This window comes from Amia ocellicauda, chromosome 15, assembly GCF_036373705.1.
Source record: "Amia ocellicauda isolate fAmiCal2 chromosome 15, fAmiCal2.hap1, whole genome shotgun sequence".
Taxonomy (NCBI): domain Eukaryota; kingdom Metazoa; phylum Chordata; class Actinopteri; order Amiiformes; family Amiidae; genus Amia; species Amia ocellicauda.
The window spans coordinates 3,811,045-3,830,771 of record NC_089864.1 but is presented as its reverse complement, the minus strand read 5'-3'; the positions used below and the strand labels follow the sequence as shown (position 1 = coordinate 3,830,771).

General features: G+C 40.6%; 1 protein-coding gene across 2 annotated transcripts; it reads right to left on the bottom strand.

Moving 5' to 3' along the window:
* Positions 1-1,085: 1,085 nt before the first annotated feature.
* Positions 1,086-13,258, bottom strand: LOC136711077 (uncharacterized). 2 transcript variants are annotated; one of them, XM_066687050.1, is made up of 13 exons: positions 13,110-13,258; positions 11,281-11,571; positions 10,348-10,434; positions 9,098-9,184; positions 8,937-8,993; positions 7,767-8,060; positions 7,209-7,274; positions 4,428-4,520; positions 4,224-4,292; positions 3,966-4,028; positions 3,743-3,796; positions 2,411-2,498; positions 1,086-2,175 (listed from the first exon to the last, which is right to left on the bottom strand). In XM_066687050.1, exons 1-12 carry the CDS (start codon positions 13,180-13,182, stop codon positions 2,443-2,445), a joined length of 1,290 nt encoding a protein of 429 aa, XP_066543147.1. In that variant the 5' UTR covers positions 13,183-13,258; the 3' UTR covers positions 1,086-2,175; positions 2,411-2,442. The 2 variants fall into 2 exon arrangements, with proteins under 2 accessions (XP_066543147.1, XP_066543148.1); XM_066687051.1 differs by lacking the exon at positions 4,224-4,292.
* Between the last annotated feature and the right edge of the window lie 6,469 nt (positions 13,259-19,727).

Genomic DNA, 19,727 nt, shown 5'->3' with positions numbered 1-19,727 from the left:
AGGCAGTTCCTCAGGGTCACATGGCCAATGACTGAAGCATCTGTGGTTTCCTGATGTGGTGTCTGTCCTAAATGTGTTAGTTTCAGTTCCAGGGAAACTGCTAGATTTTGCCACTACAGTATTCACACTGAGCAGCAAGAGAGAAGTCCCATTGAATGTACAGAAATGGTAGAAAAAAAATCACAGCCTGGGTTGGAAGAAACATTACTCAGCCATCCCCCAAATGGGATCAATATTGATCCATAAGCTCTACTGGTGGATCAGCAAGGTTATTGATCTCTGGTGCAGCCTGGAGAGAAAACATGCGCCAATGCCAGCTGATCGCTTTCGTTTTCTGTTGAGTGGCAATGCGACGTTCACTGACACACACTCCCTCACTCACCACCAGCCCCCCACCACCTTCTCACACACTGAACTGTAAAGAAATAAGGACTGATTAATGGAAAATCAGTCAGGCGTCATTCCTATAAGTTATGAATCATGGAAACAATTTACAGCTGGGTAATATCACAATAAAGTCTAGTGGAAAAAGGAAGTATGACAGGGCTAAAGCCAGAAAAACACTGACACTTGGGCCTTATTGGACCATATTAAAGGAAGCTTTTTAAAGTGTGAACTTGTTTGGTTTGGACAGTCTGGGGAGGCTGCAACACAATGACAGCTTTGGATGGGATGAGTTCAACCAGCTTACCTCACAAAAGCTGAGGAGCACAGATTCAAGAAACTTCCAAACATCGTTTTTAGAAAAGGTCTGTAAGTCAGAGTCTACATAGGCTCTTTAAAGAAACAGCTAGAAAGGCATGTGAAGATTACGTATTTTGAAACTGTATCTCTAATTCGAGCAAACTGTGATGAAATAGACAGTTGCCCCACATCCACTTTCAAATGTTTAGGAACAGTGTTCAAAGAGACAGCTGCAACAGATTCCCTTAAAAGAAATGATATATCATCCTGGATAAGGGCGTCTGCCAATAAAAAAAAAAAAAGAGGAATGCTTTAGCTTTAGCCCAAGCACTATGTATATACACTACTATATATCTAGGGTGGGCACGGCGTCTGGGGCTCTATAGGTGGGGTCTCTTATAGAAACAGCGACACAAAGGCAGAGGAGTAAGCTGCAAGGAGGTGCTATTTATTGTACAGTGAGGAGGTGCAGTGTTGAACCTACCTAAACACATAGAACAGGTCCCTTTACCAGCCCTGCCGAGCACTGTGACACACAAGCGCCAACCCTTTCAAATGACTCCTAGAGTAGGACAGAACAACACATCAGGAGGAAAAAAGTAATTTCTGCATTTTAAGAAAGTATACTGTTTTAATAACACTCTGTACACAGAGGATGCCTGAATTGGCTTTTAATACAAGCTAATATGTCATATCACTTTCTGGCCAGTAGGGGGCTCCATTACAACAGCATTGGGCAATACAGAAGATCCTACTATATTATTTGCATTTCATCTACAGCAATGGGTTGCCCACACAGCCTGCAGCAGGGGCTTTAAAGATGGCTGACATTCATCTTTTGATAGCATCACATTTGCGGCCCAGTACCACAAATCCACATGTAGCTGCAATCTGCCCCAAGACTGAGATAGAGAGTCACTTGGTGCATCACGAATTGACACAGCGGAGATCCCTCAGTCTCAATCCATAACTGTGAAAGAAAAGCAAGACTATCCATCTGTCCATCTGCCAATCAATCTATGGAACTGTCTGATTTTAATAACAACCATTAGGCATCAATGTGCTCAGGTAAAAAAAGGAAATAAATGATAATACTTTAAAGTGCCCAGTCTGTGTTGCTGATTCAATGGATTCAAAGGCTGGCATTGTGGCAGAAAAAAACTGGAGCAGAAGGCATGACACAAACAAGACAGAAAGGAAAGTTACAAAATCCATTTGGTCCAGAATATTCCTGGCCTGGAAGCTCATCAAGCTGCTGGTTGAGGTATCCCAGTGAAGCAACTTCCACAACCCAATCCCACAATCCTGTGTGTGTCTCACTTTCTGTCCAGAGCCTTGGTGACGTCTTCCAGTGCTTTAATGAGTGGGAAGCAGTGGCTTGGGTTCGGTGTGTCTACTGATGGCCCATGGACATGAGGAAGAATGGACAAAATCACAGAGGACAGAATCAGGTGGCAGAATCCTCCCCAGAACAGAAGCTCCTCTAAGATCCTGTGGTGATACATAAGACTGAGTAACTGCAAGGTTTCACAGAGTTAGATAGAATGGAAGAGCAACCTACATCAGACAGTTATTATTTCCGGGGATAAAGTTCTGAGTCGGGTTTAGGAATAGGATTTGGGAATAGAATAGGAAGTGTAGATCTAGTGCTTTCACATTAAACTGTCACCAGACCTTAAACATTATCAGACATATTAGTTTACATTTGCAGCCATTATATACAAACCCAAGGGAACGTGATCCTGCTGTGACGGGGTCTCACAGGGTCTCTTGCTGTATCGTGTAGTAGACAGGCTCTTTGGGAGGTTCAGGATCTGTGGAGGTCAAAGGAGATTGGATTATGAACACTTACTTCAGACATGTACAACCCCAATTCCGAAAAAGTATGGAAAATGCAAAAAAACAAACAAAAAGAGTCATTTGAAAATTCAATTCACCCTGTACTATATTGAAAACACATTATTAACACATTATTTGATGTTTTACTTGGTGAATTTAATTTATTTTTGAAAATATACACTCATTTCAAATCTGATGACTGCAACACACTCCAAAAAAGTTGGGACAGTCTACTGTTTACCACTGTGAAACATTACCTTTTCTTTTATTATCACGTATTAAGTGTTTGGGCAGTGAAGACACCAGTTTAGCAAGCAGAATTTTCCCCCATTCATCCATTATGCATTTCTTCAGCTGCACAACTGTACAGGGCCTTCATTGCCTTATTTTGCGCTTCATAATGTGCCACACATTCTCAATGGGAGACAGGTCAGGACTGCGGGCAGGCCATGATAGCACCCGCACTCTCAAATATCAAATACCTTGTCTTTATACATCAAAGTACATTTACAAATCACTCCTCTTTGTTTTTATTTGCATTTTCCATACTGTCCCAACTTTTTCAGAATTGGGGTTGTAATCATTCAATCAAGCATGTAAGGATAAGAAATATCAAGTTTCACACAGGCATGCTATCCATTTAATACAGTGGGTCCAGAAAGTGTCACTACTCCAGGTGCATATGATAGATACAGTGGCTTCAATAACTGCCTGTATTTCAGGTTTATTTAACATATACAGTGGCTCCAGTAAGTGTCTGTACTCCAGATGTATTTCTATTACACAGTAGCTCCAGTGTGTGCAGGGGTGTGTATATAGTGTTTATAACAGACGACAGTGCAGGTGTGTATATAGTGTTTATAATAGACGACAGTGCAGGTGTGTATATAGTTTTTATAACAGACGACAGTGCAGGTGTGTATATAGTGTTTATAATAGACGACAGTGCAGGTGTGTATATAATTTTTATAACAGACGACAGTGCTGGTGTGTATATAGTGTTTATAACAGACGACAGTGCAGGTGTGTATATAGTTTTTATAACAGACGACAGTGCTGGTTGTGTGTATGTAGTGTTTATAACAGATAGCAGTGCTGGTGTGTATATAGTGTTTATAACAGATAGCATTGCTGGTGTGTATATAGTGTTTATAACAGATAGCATTGCTGGTGTGTACATAGTGTTTATACCAGACACTTGCTCCGATGGGAACCTCACCTCTCACGAGTTCTTTGGTCTCCTGTATTTCGGCGTATTCTGAATCCTGCTTCTCTGAAACACAACAGGAAAAAGTAACACTAATGAGTCAAATGTGATATATATTTGTAGATCTATATCTGGACACATACCTGTATCTATTTGCAGGATTCTTTGAATTTAACATTAACTTATTTATTCATGATTACGTGGTGTAATAGTAAGTGAGCAGTACGAGACTCACTGGGTTTGTCCGCATCGAGCTCTTCTATCACAGCGTAGACGTGCTCAGTGCTGTGCTGCGCCTCTGAAACAACACATTGCAAACACACTGTCAGTATCTCATCAGATCTTTTTTACTTTTAACACTGGTTCAATGTATAGAGTTTGAGAGCAAACAAGGACTTGAATCTGACATACTGCTGGGAATGTACACTGAAATAAACACACACACACACACACACACACACACACACACACACACACACACACACACACACACCTGCAGTGTACTTTGTGTCTCTTGGCATCTTGGCAGTGGTGTATACAGTATTAGTCCTATTTAGATTACCTACAAATGAAGGAGGATGACAACATTATTATTATTATTATTATTATTATTATTATTATTATTATTATTATTATTATTATTATTATTATTATTATTATTATGTTACTTTTTTGTTGAAACTGGCACACACTGTACCTCTCCCCTTCGTTGACAGTCTTATCCACACGAAGAGCAGTATCCCAGCAAGGACGACAACCGCAGCACCGATACATATGTTTCTGACCAGGTCTGGAAGACAGAGGACACATTTCAGACTTCATTCACTCACACCTGACCTTTAAACTGCACTCTACCGTGCCTACCAGTATACCTGTATACCTGTATGTATCATAATATACCACGGTACTCCCATGGTCCAGTGTAGTAAGGCATAGTAAAGGCATGATGCACCCTTGGCAAAGCACTATAAAACTGTAGTAAAACCAATTAAACCATATTGAAACATATGTACCATGTCTACGTACAAGAATCCTATAATTCACTATTTTTTAATTAATTGGAAAAAAAGATTGCACAGTTTAAGGGTTGTATAACTGGACTAGATGAACACAATCAGAATACACCACACTGAACAGTCACACACATGGCTTATTTTTACAAGCGTCAGTGACTTGTCAGTGTTGTAGTTTAGTGGTAATTCGGGCCGTATTGATGTTCGGTGTTATTAGTGATCGGAACACATGCCAGACGCTCTCTCTGCTGCAGGTCAGTCAGATATCAGTCAGATATGTTGGCTGCCAACCATGTTTTTATACTTGTCTGAAGTTTGACTGTGATGTGAGAGTGGTGGTTACCAGAGCAGATGTGCAGAAAGACCGAGGGGCAGCTGAACCGCATACAGACCCAACCACATCCTCTCTCATTGTTACACTCACATAGTGAGCCATGCCTGTCTCTTTCTTTCTTGTGCTTTTCTGTTCTTTCACTTGCTTCACTTTTTCCTTCTCTATATTTTTTGCTTCCCTTTCCTTTCCCACCTGCATTTTTTAATCAGCCCTTCTAGTGTTTTTAAACTTGCTTTGTTAACATTTGTAGTAGTTTCCACCCTGCCTTGTTAATTCCCATCTTTCATTCTCTGTTCCTCTTTCCCTTATATTTGTTTCTGTCACTCTTCATTCTCTAATTTATTTCTGATGTTTCATTCTGTTGAATATGCATATCAGACTGACACCATCTCTCTCTCTCTCACTCTCTCTGTCTCTATCTCTCTCTCTCTCTCATTTTCATGCATGACCAGCAGTCTCTTAGTGTTCAGACCACAAGGCCACAGCATAGCAGACAGGCAAAATGGTTTAATTTGGTTCAGTTAGTTAAACTAAGATGAGGTAACATTCAGTAACATTCATAACAATATTGTGCCATTGCCCCCTCTCTCTCTCCCTCGCTCTCAGCCCAAGCCTCTGTGTGGTGACCACAAACCCACACTGCAGCAGCAGCACATTGAGGAGACCACATCTGCCCCACAGGCAGCTTCAGCAACAGTATGATGACAGATCGTACAGTGATTATTCTGCAAACTGAACAGAAAAGTTTAGATAAATAAACAGAACAGTCGGCTTTGAGAGCCAATTAAATTTCAGTTCGAAAGATTAGATTCAGTCTGCCACAATTAGCCAATCATGTGTTTGAACAAATCTAAGAATGAAAGAAGGAAAGGAAGAAAATGAGAAGATAAAGAAATGTGAACACTGAAATGTAGAATTGAGGCCTTACAATTGTGTTGGGTCATGTGATTATTATTAAGGTCAAATACAGAAATTCAGAAATCAATGTTAAGCGGTCTCTTAATTTTTTCCACAGCTGTATATTAATTATCTTATATTATATATTAATTTATATATTAATTATATATATATAGTACTGTGCAAAGGTTTTAGGCAGGTGTGAAAAAATGCTGTAAAGTAAGAATACTTTCAAAAATAGACATGTTAATAGATTATATTTATCAATTAACTAAATGCAAGTTCAGTGAACAGAAGAAAAATCTAGATCAAATCAATATTTGGTGCAATCACCATTTGCCTTCAAAACACCATAAATACTTCTGCCAGTATTTTCACACCTGCCTAAACTTTTTGAACAGAACTGTATATATATATATATATATATATATATATATATATATATATATATATATATATATATATATATATACACACACACACACATACAGACACGCACACACAAAGACACAGGCACACAGACATCAAAGGCTCTCAGCACTGCAACCAAACCCACGCGCAGCACAGAGGACACAGAGGCGCAGGCAGGGTACACACTGAGACACAGTGCAGCTGACTGTGCAGGTCTGAGAGAGAAGGAAAGCAAGAAAGAAAGACAAGATCAGTGTCGGTATTAAGCATTTGTTTGATTTGTTTTCTTGTCCTTCCCTGCAGTGGTCGCCACCCAGGCTCATTAGTATGTGAACCGTGCACAAGGACATTAAAGTGGACAGTATGGGATGTTTGGGGTTTGACAATGTTTATTTATGCGCTGCATGTTGTTCCTCTATGTCTTCCCGCTGTGTGTTCCTCTGTCTAATGTTCTGTATCCCCCCCTGAGTGAAATTGTCTGGGCTGGAAACTGCCCCTCCCCACCTTTCATGTTTGTGTTTAGTTATTTCTACTGTCAATTCCTGCCTTTCTAAGGGGGAAGGGGTGGTGTAAATGCATGTAAGAAATAAAGAACATTGAATTGTTTAATGTTGTCAGTCTCTTGTTTCTGAACCCTTGCTTGACATTGAAGTTTGTGAACTGTTACAATAGTCTCTATACACCTTAGGAAGAAAGAAACACAAAGACAGAATGATGACATGAAAGCAAAGGGGAAATTTAAATTATGAGTTTGAACAAATCTGATAATAAAGACTGGAAGCAATTGAAGAAGGAGAGAATAAAAGGAGGTGTGCAGTGCTACCACGTATCTGAGTCGTCTCTCTCCTCTCCTCTCCTGCAGTTGTGCTCCCTGTTGTCGTTGCTGGCACTGTGAAGGGATAGAGGATATCAAATCCACTCTTCTACAGCCTACTACCCCAACCTCAGGACTAGGACACTGAGTACAGACAGGGTTCATATTGAGACACAGTGCAGCTGATTATACACGTCTGAGAGAGAAGGAGAAAGGACAGTACTTACCAGTTGTCATCCTTCCTCTGGTGGTCCCTCTAGTTGTCTTTATGCCTTATGAAATATGTTCCAATAACAAATATTATAGCTCCCCTGTACCCTATACTCCAGTAACGTACTCCCTAAACCCATGTAATACTATGCCTTAACCCCCGACTTAAATGCCCATCACCCTATAATCCAGGGTGCAGGAATTGGTTGTTCACAGTGGTGCACCATGGGAAAAGCCCAATAAAGCGCAGTGAGGCTGAGATCCAGGTACTTCACTCACAGTCAGTTAAGCAGGTTGGGATTTGACAGCTGGTGTTGGTGTTTAGACTGAAATTGAGACATTGGTCCAGCTACTCACCTCTCACCACCTCTAGATCTGCCAGATGTTTTTGGTTACAGCTGTACTGTCCAGCGTCTTCAGGATGAACAGCAGTGATCAGAAGGGAGGCATCTTCAGTGAGCAGTGACAATCTGTTCTGAGGATCATTAACTCCTTTAACTGCAGCTCCATTCTCTTGTCTGGTCACCACAATATAATCAACACCATCCTTAGTGACTTTCCACTGCACTCTCTCATTGTGTGAAGGAGTCCTTGAGGTCCCACAGTGCAGATATGCCTGTCCTCCCACTGCTGCAGTGTATTTCACTGACCCTGTGGAGATGAACATCATTACCAGACTGATAGTTTTATGGTTGTAAAGTTCCCCCAGGCTCCTGGTTTACAGAGAGACGCATTATTCAATCTACATCTCATTGACTCTCCTTCCATGGTATTCATGCAAACTCTCTCATCTATCTCACTGTTCTTCCATTCCACCTCTCTATCTATTGATCGATCAGGTTCAGGGTATTTCACTGTCTGCGCTGAGCCCAGTCACTCAGAGAGACGGGTGGACAATCCTGTGGCTCGGCTGCACCAGCATCACAGAGAGACTGACTGTGTGAGACTAAGAGCCAGATTAAACCAAAACCGAGACCCATCCGGTAATAGAAAACTACAAACCTGTACAGCATAGCGGTTATATTTATGAACATGAATAAAAAAGCATCTGACAGAAAATGAAGCCCCAGCCGAGTACATTTTTATAGTTTTCTACTAACAGGTGGGTCAGAGTTGTGGTTTAATCTCGGCCCAAGTGCGAGTGTGTGGATGTGAAGTGTTGATACAGTAAAAAGGTAACTGATGGGAACAGACAGCCAGTTCTTACAGAGTCCAGTATCTAACTTCCCCTCCTGATCCTGAAGGCATTGTGCCGTTGCCACTGAGCTTGTCTGTGTACGTGTGTGTGAGAGAATGAGAGAAAAAGGGATTTAAACAGGTGTGAGTTGTTTATGGTTTTTGGAAATGCCAATAATGATACATGTAGTTTTTAACTTGTTAAAGCTAATTAATATCCAACGTATTTGTTATTTATTTATAATTATGTATGTTATAATTTGTAATTAATTAAAATATTATTAAAATGTAATTGTTATTATATCAAATGCACAGCTTAGATGAATGAAGAGTCTGTCAGTTAGTGTTTACCAGTTGCCTGTGGTTTAGGATTGTCTCCTTTCTTCTGACCTCCTCCTCTGGTTGAGTCTGAAACAGCGAGGGAGCAGAGAGACATAAACACATTGGCAAATTGACAGTGACTAAAGTGTAGAAAAGTAGCATAAACACTCAAGTGTCTAGTCTGTGTTTACTGGTTGTCTGTTTGCTCTTGTTGTGTCCTCTTTTCTTCCCTTCTTTCTTGCCTTTCCTCTGCTTGGCTCCTGTAGTTGCTGGTTGAGCTGTGGGAATAAAGAGGAACCTCAATCCCAGTCCAGCTCATCAGTCCCCAGTGCCCTGTGTCCCAGATGTGTGGAGATCAGGTCCAGACTCTCTGAACCCTGAGGGCTGTACTGAGGAATGGCTTCAGAGAAAACGGTGGAGTTTTCCCTCTTAATGGATGTATTGCTGGACTGAAGGGGAAAACTAAAGATTGTGTTCTCCTCAGAGAACTGGACCCTTTCGCCCCTTGGGCTGTGGGGTTGGTGGAGTGATTGGGGTGGGGGGAGAAAGATGGGGAGATGCTGTGCTGAGTTTTGTATTTTTATATGAATGGCTGTTATGTAGGAATTAATAAATTGACTGTTTTATTTTAACCTGGTGTCTGTGATGACTGTCCTGCGCTCTGAGCCTGTTGTGGAGAAAGTGAGTCTGGAGGTTTCCTTTCCCTCGAAAACAAATAAGGATGGCGTAGTCTGGGGTTTATAGGTGATTGTGGAGGGTTTCCCTTTGACCCCCCTGGGGAGCCCCCGATCACACTTACACACACACTGCCCTTACTCCTTAAGACATACTTTATAGCTCTGGAAAACCAGTCCTTATATGAGTTAGTACACAGATCTGAGGATTAATGAAAGAGAGAATGAAAGAAAGATTTTATAGATCTTTCATGTTGTCTACAATCTGATTCCTTGTACACCCCAGTGCATTACACCCCTCCTTATACACAACCTTTCTTTAATTTAATTCCTTTATTATGATGAAGTAGTCTCTACTGTTTCTGCAGCCAATTTAATAGTCTGCCTCTCGTGTCTAAAGACAGCCCACACCCAAGACCGCACACAGCTCAGCGTGACCCACGATGCGTTCACTGATGCAGACCCTGCGGCCCTGAAGACAAGCCTGACATTGCCATGCTAGAGTACTCTGACAGTGTGCAGGCTTTCTGTGTGTTGTACACATCTCAATACAGGAAAGAGAGAGACAAAGAATGAACAGAGAAGGGAAAAATAATAAAAAATGACAGTGTTCCCTGCTGTCTCCCTCTTGTCCTTTCCTACAGTTGTGGTCTCTGTCTCTGTGAGGGGACAGACAGATATCTCAGTGGGAGTCCAGTCCTGTGCACCTTGTACTCCAGCCCCTGTACCTCAGCTCATCACACCTTTAGCCTTCAGTCAGTATTTACCAGTTATGAGTGCTGTCGTTCTCTCCTCTCCTCCTCCTCTTTCTCCATCACTGCTGCCTCTCTCCTGATCCTCTCCTCTTGTTCCCTCTGAAAGTGTGAGGAGACGCAAGAAATCTTAGTCTGAGTCACTCCTGAGTTATACTCCTGTATAGAGCAAGGCTGGGCAATTCCAGTCCTAATGGAGACACTCAGCACAAACTGGAGGTTCAGACAAAAACAAAAATAATTGTGTTTTCCCCACCAGAGTTAATAAAGAAATAAAAAAGTGAAGAAAAACATAAGCACTTATAAGAAAAAAGTGAATTTATGGTCAATATAACACTTTTTTAGTGCTCCAGGCAGACTTTTGACACTGGACAGTGAAACTTCAAAGTCTTATGAACTTCTGTAAAAAAGAACTACTCAAACCTCCAGAACAGAAATTACAGCCATTTATATTAGACTACCAACAGCCAGAATAACGACATACAAATAAAAAAGAATACAAAACAGGGAAACAGAATTCCAAACATCTGGCTCTTGAATATTGTCACTTCAGGCCTTACAGAGACACAGACTATTCTTTACTGTTGTTGCAGTAACTCATTCCAGCCGCTAATTACATTTTTTCCTACTCTCCTCTACGCTAAACCCAAATGTCTTAACAATGTACCCAATTTACATATATTCTATTCCCACATACCCTTTACCCCTGTCCCTCATACAATTTACCCCAGATTACTCTTCCTCGGCTCCTCTATACTCTATACATCAATCCCCTATAAATTATACTGCACATTATCCACTGACAGTCCCTTACACCCTGATCCCTCTCTCCTCTGTGCCGGTCTGTCTCCACTCTGGTGTCTGTACTCTATCACTGTAGTGCTGTGCAGTGCTGTGCAGTGAGACGAGACAGACCCCCGTCCAGTACAGAGACACCCAGTCACTCACCAGGGGTCACCACCAGGTCAACCGCAGGGATCCCGTTACACAGGTATCTCCCAGAGTCTGAAGACCGCACTTGAAGTATCGAAAGAGCTCCATCTGCTTGAGAACCAAAGCGTCTCTGACGATCCTCAATGTGTTTGGTGTTCCCTCCTTTAACACTTGTAAGAATGTCTTCCATCGCCGCCCCCCGTCTCTCTCTGCTCCACTTCACACTCCCCTTCCCTGAGGACAGAGCAGCATCTCCACACTGCAGAGTCACCAGCCCCCGCACTGTGGCTGTCTGACGGGGGGGTCCTGTGAGAACAAACACATGCTCTGTCATGGAGAGGATAACAGTCCAGCCCTAGCAGACTCCAGCCCATTACAATTCACAACAACATAGAAACTAGCATGTAGTGAGATGCAAACACAGGGCTCTAGTCAAGGCAGAGAACGGACAGTCACACACTGAAACACTGTCCTGTCTTTATATAGACTAGTGTTAAGCCCCAGTTCATTGAGTAAATATTGTGTATTTAATTATGAATCTATCCTTCTAGCTATCCACCCATCCTTATCTCTATATATCTACCCACCCACAGAATAAATATGTTATATAATGTATCACATAGTTAACTTTCCCACACCAACTGACTGTCACTACCTCCTTCCTTCCCTCGCTCTCTTTCCCTCTCTCTGTGCTGGAGTTGCTCCAGTGAGTCCCGATGGCCAGTGCCTGGGCAGGGATCTGGCTCTGAGGCCCGGCTGCACTGGCGCACAGTGACATTGAGAGCATGAGTCTGTGAGAGAGCGTGACTGTGCGTCGGTGTGGAGGGTGGAGTGCCCATGCGGTGAGAAGGGATTTGATAGGAACTGTGTGTCTAGAGCCCAGGCCTCCACTTCCCTTTCTGCTCATAACAGACATGTTCCTATTGACACGGTGTGTGTGTGTGTTAAAATGCAGAAGTTATTGAGGCAGCTCATTCTGGCTACACTCTCTGTGATTACTCTGGGTACAGGTGTGCTGCTTCCTTTCAGAGCCACAGGAGGGAATGCGGACATACAACCATTTTATTGCACACAGCACATTTCAGTGATGTACACTGATGAGAGAAGGCTGTGTAACAAACAGGTGTGTAAATCCACAAATACACAGAACACTCAACACTCAATTTATCAATCTGGAAAGAAATGTGTCCCCACACTGAGAGCCGATGTGTGAGAAATGTACACGGAAATACAGGCATGTATTTCACACATATATACTAGTACTCTGTCTCCCACACACATCTCTGTTAATGGTGGACTTTGCTGTGTGGGCTGTGCACTTTTTGAGGATATATATATTTAGATCAACTTGACCAGTATATTAGCAAGAGAGTTTTGAGCAAAGAACTTGCTGCTGTACATTTACATTTACCTTGCTGTTACTTTGCTATGTGAAACTAGAAGGCAGTGGCATCAGCAGACATCATTTATTTTTAGAAAATTCTATTCATTCCAAACATTTTTTGAATATCTGACAACAGGACAACCATTACTTTCAACACTATTTCCATTAAGTCATTACAACTTTTTAACCAGTTAAAAACCACTGCATGGCAGTGTAAGACATTCATGAACCTCATGCAAAAACACCATCACCAACAATAATAATAACAATCATCATCATCATCACACTGATCTCAGTAGGATAAAACACAATATAAAAGTAATTGGAAATGAAATCCAGAACATGTACATGGAAATGATTCTTTCCTGGGAGCAAGCTGGTGCCTCTTCCACCGTTACCATCATATCCCAGAGACGCAACACAGGCCGTGTCATTTTGCTGTACTAGGAGTCAGTCTTACCACTCTGGCCGGAGACAGCGGTCCCACAGAGGAGCAGGGAGAGGCAGAGCGCCATGCAGAGAGCAGCCTCCATCTTCAGTGAATCTGCTGATCTGTGGTCTCAGCCCAAGTCTCGCTTACAGTCTCTGCTCTGAGAAGAGGAACCTGTCACAGGCAGAGCCCTTCACCACAGTCTGAGCGTGTGTGGTGGAAATGAACACATATACATGCAAATGTGGGTCAATGGTTTGAGAGCTCATTCACTGTACATTCACCAAGTTTTGAACTTCAGTCTCTAGAGGCACCCTATACTGCAGATATTCATTATAGCGATTCCCCTAATGGTCTCTGTGTGTGTGTGTGTGTGTATATACATGTAATAATAATAATTAAAAAAAAACATAATAAATAATAAACACACAGTATTAGGCAACACAAATCACCCCACCAGCACCTCTTGTAACACACACACACACATAATCTGTAGCTGCTGTGTTTCAACACTTCACAATTGGCCATGTAACAACAGGACCAGGGCCTCCCAGTGGCGTCGCCAGCCATTTTTGCCAGGGCTGCAGCCCCAAACCTTTTGAGTGTAGCCCTGAATATAATTTTAATATCTCGACAAAAAAAACGTAATGCGTGTGAATGTGTGATAGTTTTCGTAACATGCTGTAACACTCTGTCAAAATAAATGCGGTGTCTCTAGCTCTAATTAACTCTGTCTGAGAGAGTGTGGGTCTGATGGACACTAGTCAGACAAAAACAACTGCTGGGTATTTTTAGATTTTTCCATAAGAGGAGTAAGGTAAGAATCTAGCTTATGAAGAAACGTTCAAAATTGCCTGTTGATATATGATATGAATCAGATTTGGCACCTACAATGATGATGAAGAGAAATGTACATAGCTCATCATAATTGCCACCATTGAAATTGTAGCTAGACTACTGTAGCTAGCTACTGTAACAGGCTAAACTTAACTTTATAGACCATTATCTTTTAGCAGGGTTTCTCTCGTAGTAAATTAATCACATTTCCATAAAACGAACTAAAATGGAAACGACTCATTCATTTTACAGGCAAACAAACAAAAGTCAACCATCGTCATAGTCAGTTCAACTGTTGGTCAAGGTTTGGCTAGCTGGCTATTTAACCTAAGGGGACCCATTATCGACCGGCTACTAGCTCTCGACACTCGTCAGGAATTTTATGAAAATGTAGCTAGATATACAGTGAGGGAAAAAAGTATTTGATCCCCTACTGATTTTGTACGTTTGCCCACTGACAAAGAAATGATCAGTCTATAATTTTAATGGTAGGTGTATTTTAACAGTCATTAAGGTTTCGAGGCTGACGTTTGGCAACTCGAACCTTCAGCTCCCTCCACAGATTTTCTATGGGATTAAGGTCTGGAGACTGGCTAGGCCACTCCAGGACTTTAATGTGCTTCTTCTTGAGCCACTCCTTTGTTGCCTTGGCTGTGTGTTTTGGGTCATTGTCATGCTGGAATACCCATCCACGACCCATTTTCAATGCCCTGGCTGAGGGAAGGAGGTTCTCACCCAAGATTTGATGGTACATGGCCCCGTCCATCGTCCCTTTGATGCGGTGCCGTTGTCCTGTCCCCTTAGCAGAAAAACACCCCCAAAGCATAATGTTTCCACCTCCATGTTTGACGGTGGGGATGGTGTTCTTGGGGTCATTCCTCCTCCTCCAAACACGGCGAGTTGAGTTGATGCCAAAGAGCTCGATTTTGGTCTCATCTGACCACAACACTTTCACCCAGTTCTCCTCTGAATCATTCAGATGTTCAATGGCAAACTTCAGACGGGCCTGTACATGTGCTTTCTTGAGCAGGGGGACCTTGCGGGGGCTGCAGGATTTCAGTCCTTCACGGCGTAGTGTGTTACCAATTGTTTTCTTGGTGACTATGGTCCCAGCTGCCTTGAGATCATTAACAAGATCCTCCCGTGTAGTTCTGGGCTGATTCCTCACCGTTCTCATGATCATTGAAACTCCACGAGGTGAGATCTTGCATGGAGCCCCAGACCGAGGGAGACTGACAGTTATTTTGTGTTTCTTCCATTTGAGAATAATCGCACCAACTGTTGTCACCTTCTCACCAAGCTGCTTGGCGATGGTCTTGTAGCCCATTCCAGCCTTGTGTAGGTCTACAATCTTGTCCCTGACATCCTTGGACAGCTCTTTGGTCTTGGCCATGGTGGAGAGTTTGGAATCTGATTGATTGATTGCTTCTGTGGACAGGTGTCTTTTATACAGGTAACGAGCTGAGATTAGGAGAGTCCCTTTAAGAGAGTCTCAGCTCGTTACCTGTATAAAAGACACCTGGGAGCCAGAAATCTTGCTGATTGATAGGGGATCAAATACTTATTTCCCTCATTAACATGCAAATAAATGTATAACTTTTTTGAAATGCATTTTTCTGGACTTTGTTGTTGTTATTCTGTCTCTCACTGTTATAATACACCAACCATTAAAATTATAGACTGATCATTTCTTTGTCAGTGGGCAAACGTACAAAATCAGCAGGGGATCAAATACTTTATTCCCTCATTGTAATACAAATAGAAAACGTTATGTCCCAGAGGAAAATTTTTATTGCTCAAATGGTTGATCTTCTAAAGCTCAGGAGACAAAATTGTGATTCTCATTTCAGCCTCATTTTAGTTTCAGTGTTGTCTGACCTGTTTCTCATACGTTGCTCCTAAAATTCACTAGGAGAAATAGGCGAAACAGCATTTAGCAGCAGCAGTCATAGTTGAGACTTGAGGGAGATATCTTGCTCAGTCTCATTAATGGCTCATTTTTGTCTCCTTACGAGAACAAAATTAGCAGTACTAGAACTACTATGGAGCAATATGCGAGTCATGCATTTTATATGTGTAAATAAATCAAGGACACTTTCATAAATGCTGAAACAAATGAACCCTTTATTAAAATGGTCAAGTTTACCCTGCACAAGATACAGCAATGCTCTGCGTATTAGTGATTTGTTTTAAACAGAACAAGCAGAATAATGACAGGGCTATAAGCTTGGCAACATTTTTTTTTAGAAATTCAGAAATAAGTGACTTCAGATTGCATTTAAGGTACAATAACTGGTGCTGGCTGTCCTGAACAAGCTAGTCCCTGCCTGTCTATCTCATTTTGTGACAATAGATGAGTGGTGGAACATAAATAGACTGGTAAATTGAGATCTGAAAAACAGATATAGATATTATACAAATATACGTTTGAGTTTTTGCAGTATGCTGCACCCTGTTGGTTTTGAGTGTGGAATACGAGGGCCAAGCTTGTTCAATTGTATAAAGATAAAATTGTTTAATATGCTGCAAATGAAGTAGCGTTTTACGTTTATTTATAATTACTTTAGGCTACCAGGTAGAGTGCAGTCATGCAGTCCACTGCGGCCCTAACCCTAGAAACTAAATATAATTTTGTATAGATTTTTGTTATAATAATATCATGCAAAACAATAGTTAAAATTAAGAAACATTTATTTAAATAAATAACATCAAATTAAAAAGATGTGCAGTAAAATGACAATGATTCAGTTACCATCCTGGTCATCTTTGGGTGAGCCGGGGTCTGGTTCATAAAATCTCATCTTCTTCGTTGGGATGCGTGCTCTTTAGGGCATCTCTTTTTTTAAATTTCCCACTTGGCATTCCATTCTGTAAAATACATAAAGGTACAACATATGTTAATGTAAAAAGCAGTTTTTGCCCATACTGCATTTTATTAACATAAAGAGTCATACTCATAAAACACATTTTCACCCATTTGAAAATGACAATGCCAGTTTTTCCATTGGCAAAGTGAGAGTCACCGGCCGCGGGTTTAACCCCACCATGCTGCAGTAATGCTAACATTTACAAGTTCATAGCCACATATGGTCAAGGTTTAAGGCTAGCTAACCTTAGTATATGCAGTATATGTGGACCAGATTCTTCAAAAAGTTTCAGAACCCAAATGTACACTTTCTAAATGTTACAAGATTAAACTTAACAAACATTAAACTCACCTTCTCTGGCGAGGCCCCGCGGTGCTCCGTTGCTCCCTGTGTCCCTTATGTTAATCAGCCAACTTTTAAATTAACCAATCACGATGCAGGAGGAGCTCTTGTCCAATGAAATGTCCTGATGCTGGGTCACAGGTCACATCATTGCGCAGCCTCCGAAACCGGGAAGTGGATAAAGCTTGACATTACTTTTACCAGAGTAATACTGATCAAGTGCAGTTGTGCTGCATTTGTACTCAGAAGAGGACAAATCTGTTGTTGGGAAGTTTGAATCAGTGAAAAGAGTATATGTGAACAGGCATATCGGCTAAAACTTATACAAAATAAAAGGTTAATATAGTTAACTAATAATGGCATTTTGTATTCTATTTATATTTTATTTTATTCTATTATTTTATTATTTTTCCTTTGTAGCCTTACTATAGTATGGTCCATGAATTAGTTGCAGTTGGAAATGTAATGTAACCGGACGAGAGAGAAGTATTTTGATTTTGATTTTGATTATATGATTCATATTTTATTCAAATGCTTATTTGTACTTATTTATACTTATCTGATGATAAGTCTCTTGTGGAACAGTTGCTTGGTCAGAGATTACATAATAATATTGTGAAGGCGTATAACAGCTCAAATAGGGAAAACTGTTTACACTTCAAATCAGTATGTCTAACCTAAATGAAGGAACAATTATACAGTATTATTTTGTGATGGGATCCAGATCAAATATGGCCAGATTGAATTACAAAGAAACCAGTGAATGTCAAAATGAGACCAAATTTGCATTTGTGAATGAAATCTCAGTTGCACGCATAAATCCTCTACTGGATTCTCTGACAGATGGGACATGTTTTGACATTGTGAGATTACTGGAAGTTCCTGTAAAAAGGACTGTAGTTTAACAGCAAATACTAGTGATCTCACAGTGATCTTTTCATATAGGCATATCTATTGTCACACTAAAAGGTCGCTTTTGAGCCCTGCATAAGAAGATAAAAATATCTGAATATACTACACTTACTTACACCAGTTGTGAGTCTGTTCTGAGATTTTTGCAGTTTTGCTTTGATACAGCTAAAATGCTGTCTTGTGCTTGTCTAAATGGCTGCATTACATGAAAGTGATAATTTTTTAAACTTGAAAGACACTTGGAGCTGAGTGATATTAATGATATACTCTAACTGATTATCATCGTCAATCCTATTTAAGAGCAAGTAATATTGTTAGATTATTGATGTTGAAATATCCAGTGAAAATATTGTTATATTTGTTTTTGTCTGCATTATGTAACTCCAATTATCACCATGTAAATATCAAAACATCTGTTTAAAAGGTCTTGGAAGTTTGTTTTTGTCATGGACAAGCATATAAAACCCATTACAATGAGGTCCATGTATTTGAGTTTCTTTAAAAAAAATAAAAATGTTTTTAAGAAAACAATGACAATTCAGAGAGTGCTTGTGGAGAGCTCTTTATTTGCTCTGTCTGAGCTCAGCATGAGATGCATGACTGACTGGGATGAGAATAGATTGAGTTCATAGAGAGAGCATACCAAACTTGAGAAAATCTGAGAATTATATTAGAGCTTGAGGAGATCTATTTTGAAACTAAAAAGGAGGCTAATTTGAGATTTTGTGTAGCTTTTTCTTCAGGAGAAAAAAATGAGAAACAAGAGAAATACGCCATAATCTCGTTTTGGTTTCACACAGACCTCATTGTTGTCTAGGAGAAATACATGAGACATTTTTGAGAGCCCTTTTCTAATTTTCTTTTCCTCTGGGGTCACATCATTGTACTTTAATATGCAGGTAAAAAACATAGTGTAGGATTATATGTTGCATTAGGGTAGAGGGTAGCATAGATGAGCTACAAACTGAAGAGCCAGGATCAGCAGCTGTCAGAGTCAGGCATGGAAACTGGTAACAACTATTTGGTGTTACTTTGTGTATTTTTGTGTGAGAGAGTCATTCATGAGTGTAGCAATTTTGATTAGCTAAAATGCTAATGCTACTCATCATGCCTGTACATTGGAATTCATTTTGCCAATTGCAATGTCAGTATAGACTGGTCGATGTCACTGTGTACTTTTTAAAGTTACACTGAAGTAACAAATGTTTTAATTTTAGCTCATTTTATCATGCCATACACCATTTTGACAATTTATGTGGAGAGACGGACAGAGACAGACAGCAGCAGATGATGGAGAGAGAAAAGAGAGTCAGACAGCAGCAGATGATGAAGAGTGAACAGTGCAGCACTACACTGTATGAACTGTATCTCAGAAGTTTGTGTGTGTGAGTGAGATAAAATAATAGTAATATTATTAAAGAATGTTAACATAAATACATGTAACAGTTTTTTTCTAGTTTGGAAGTGTAGCGTGTCAATAAATGTTTAATGATAGCAGTTGTGACGTATTCTGTTTGTACTCAATACTAATACAAATTACTAACAACTACTACTATTTTTAACATCAAATTCATAATTAATCTGGAAAGAAAACAACAGTTTTTAAGGTTGGCCTACACATTTCCATGTTTCAATTATTAAGACATGTACTTTGAATGTAAGTAAGGTGCCAGAGTACATAAAAAAAGCA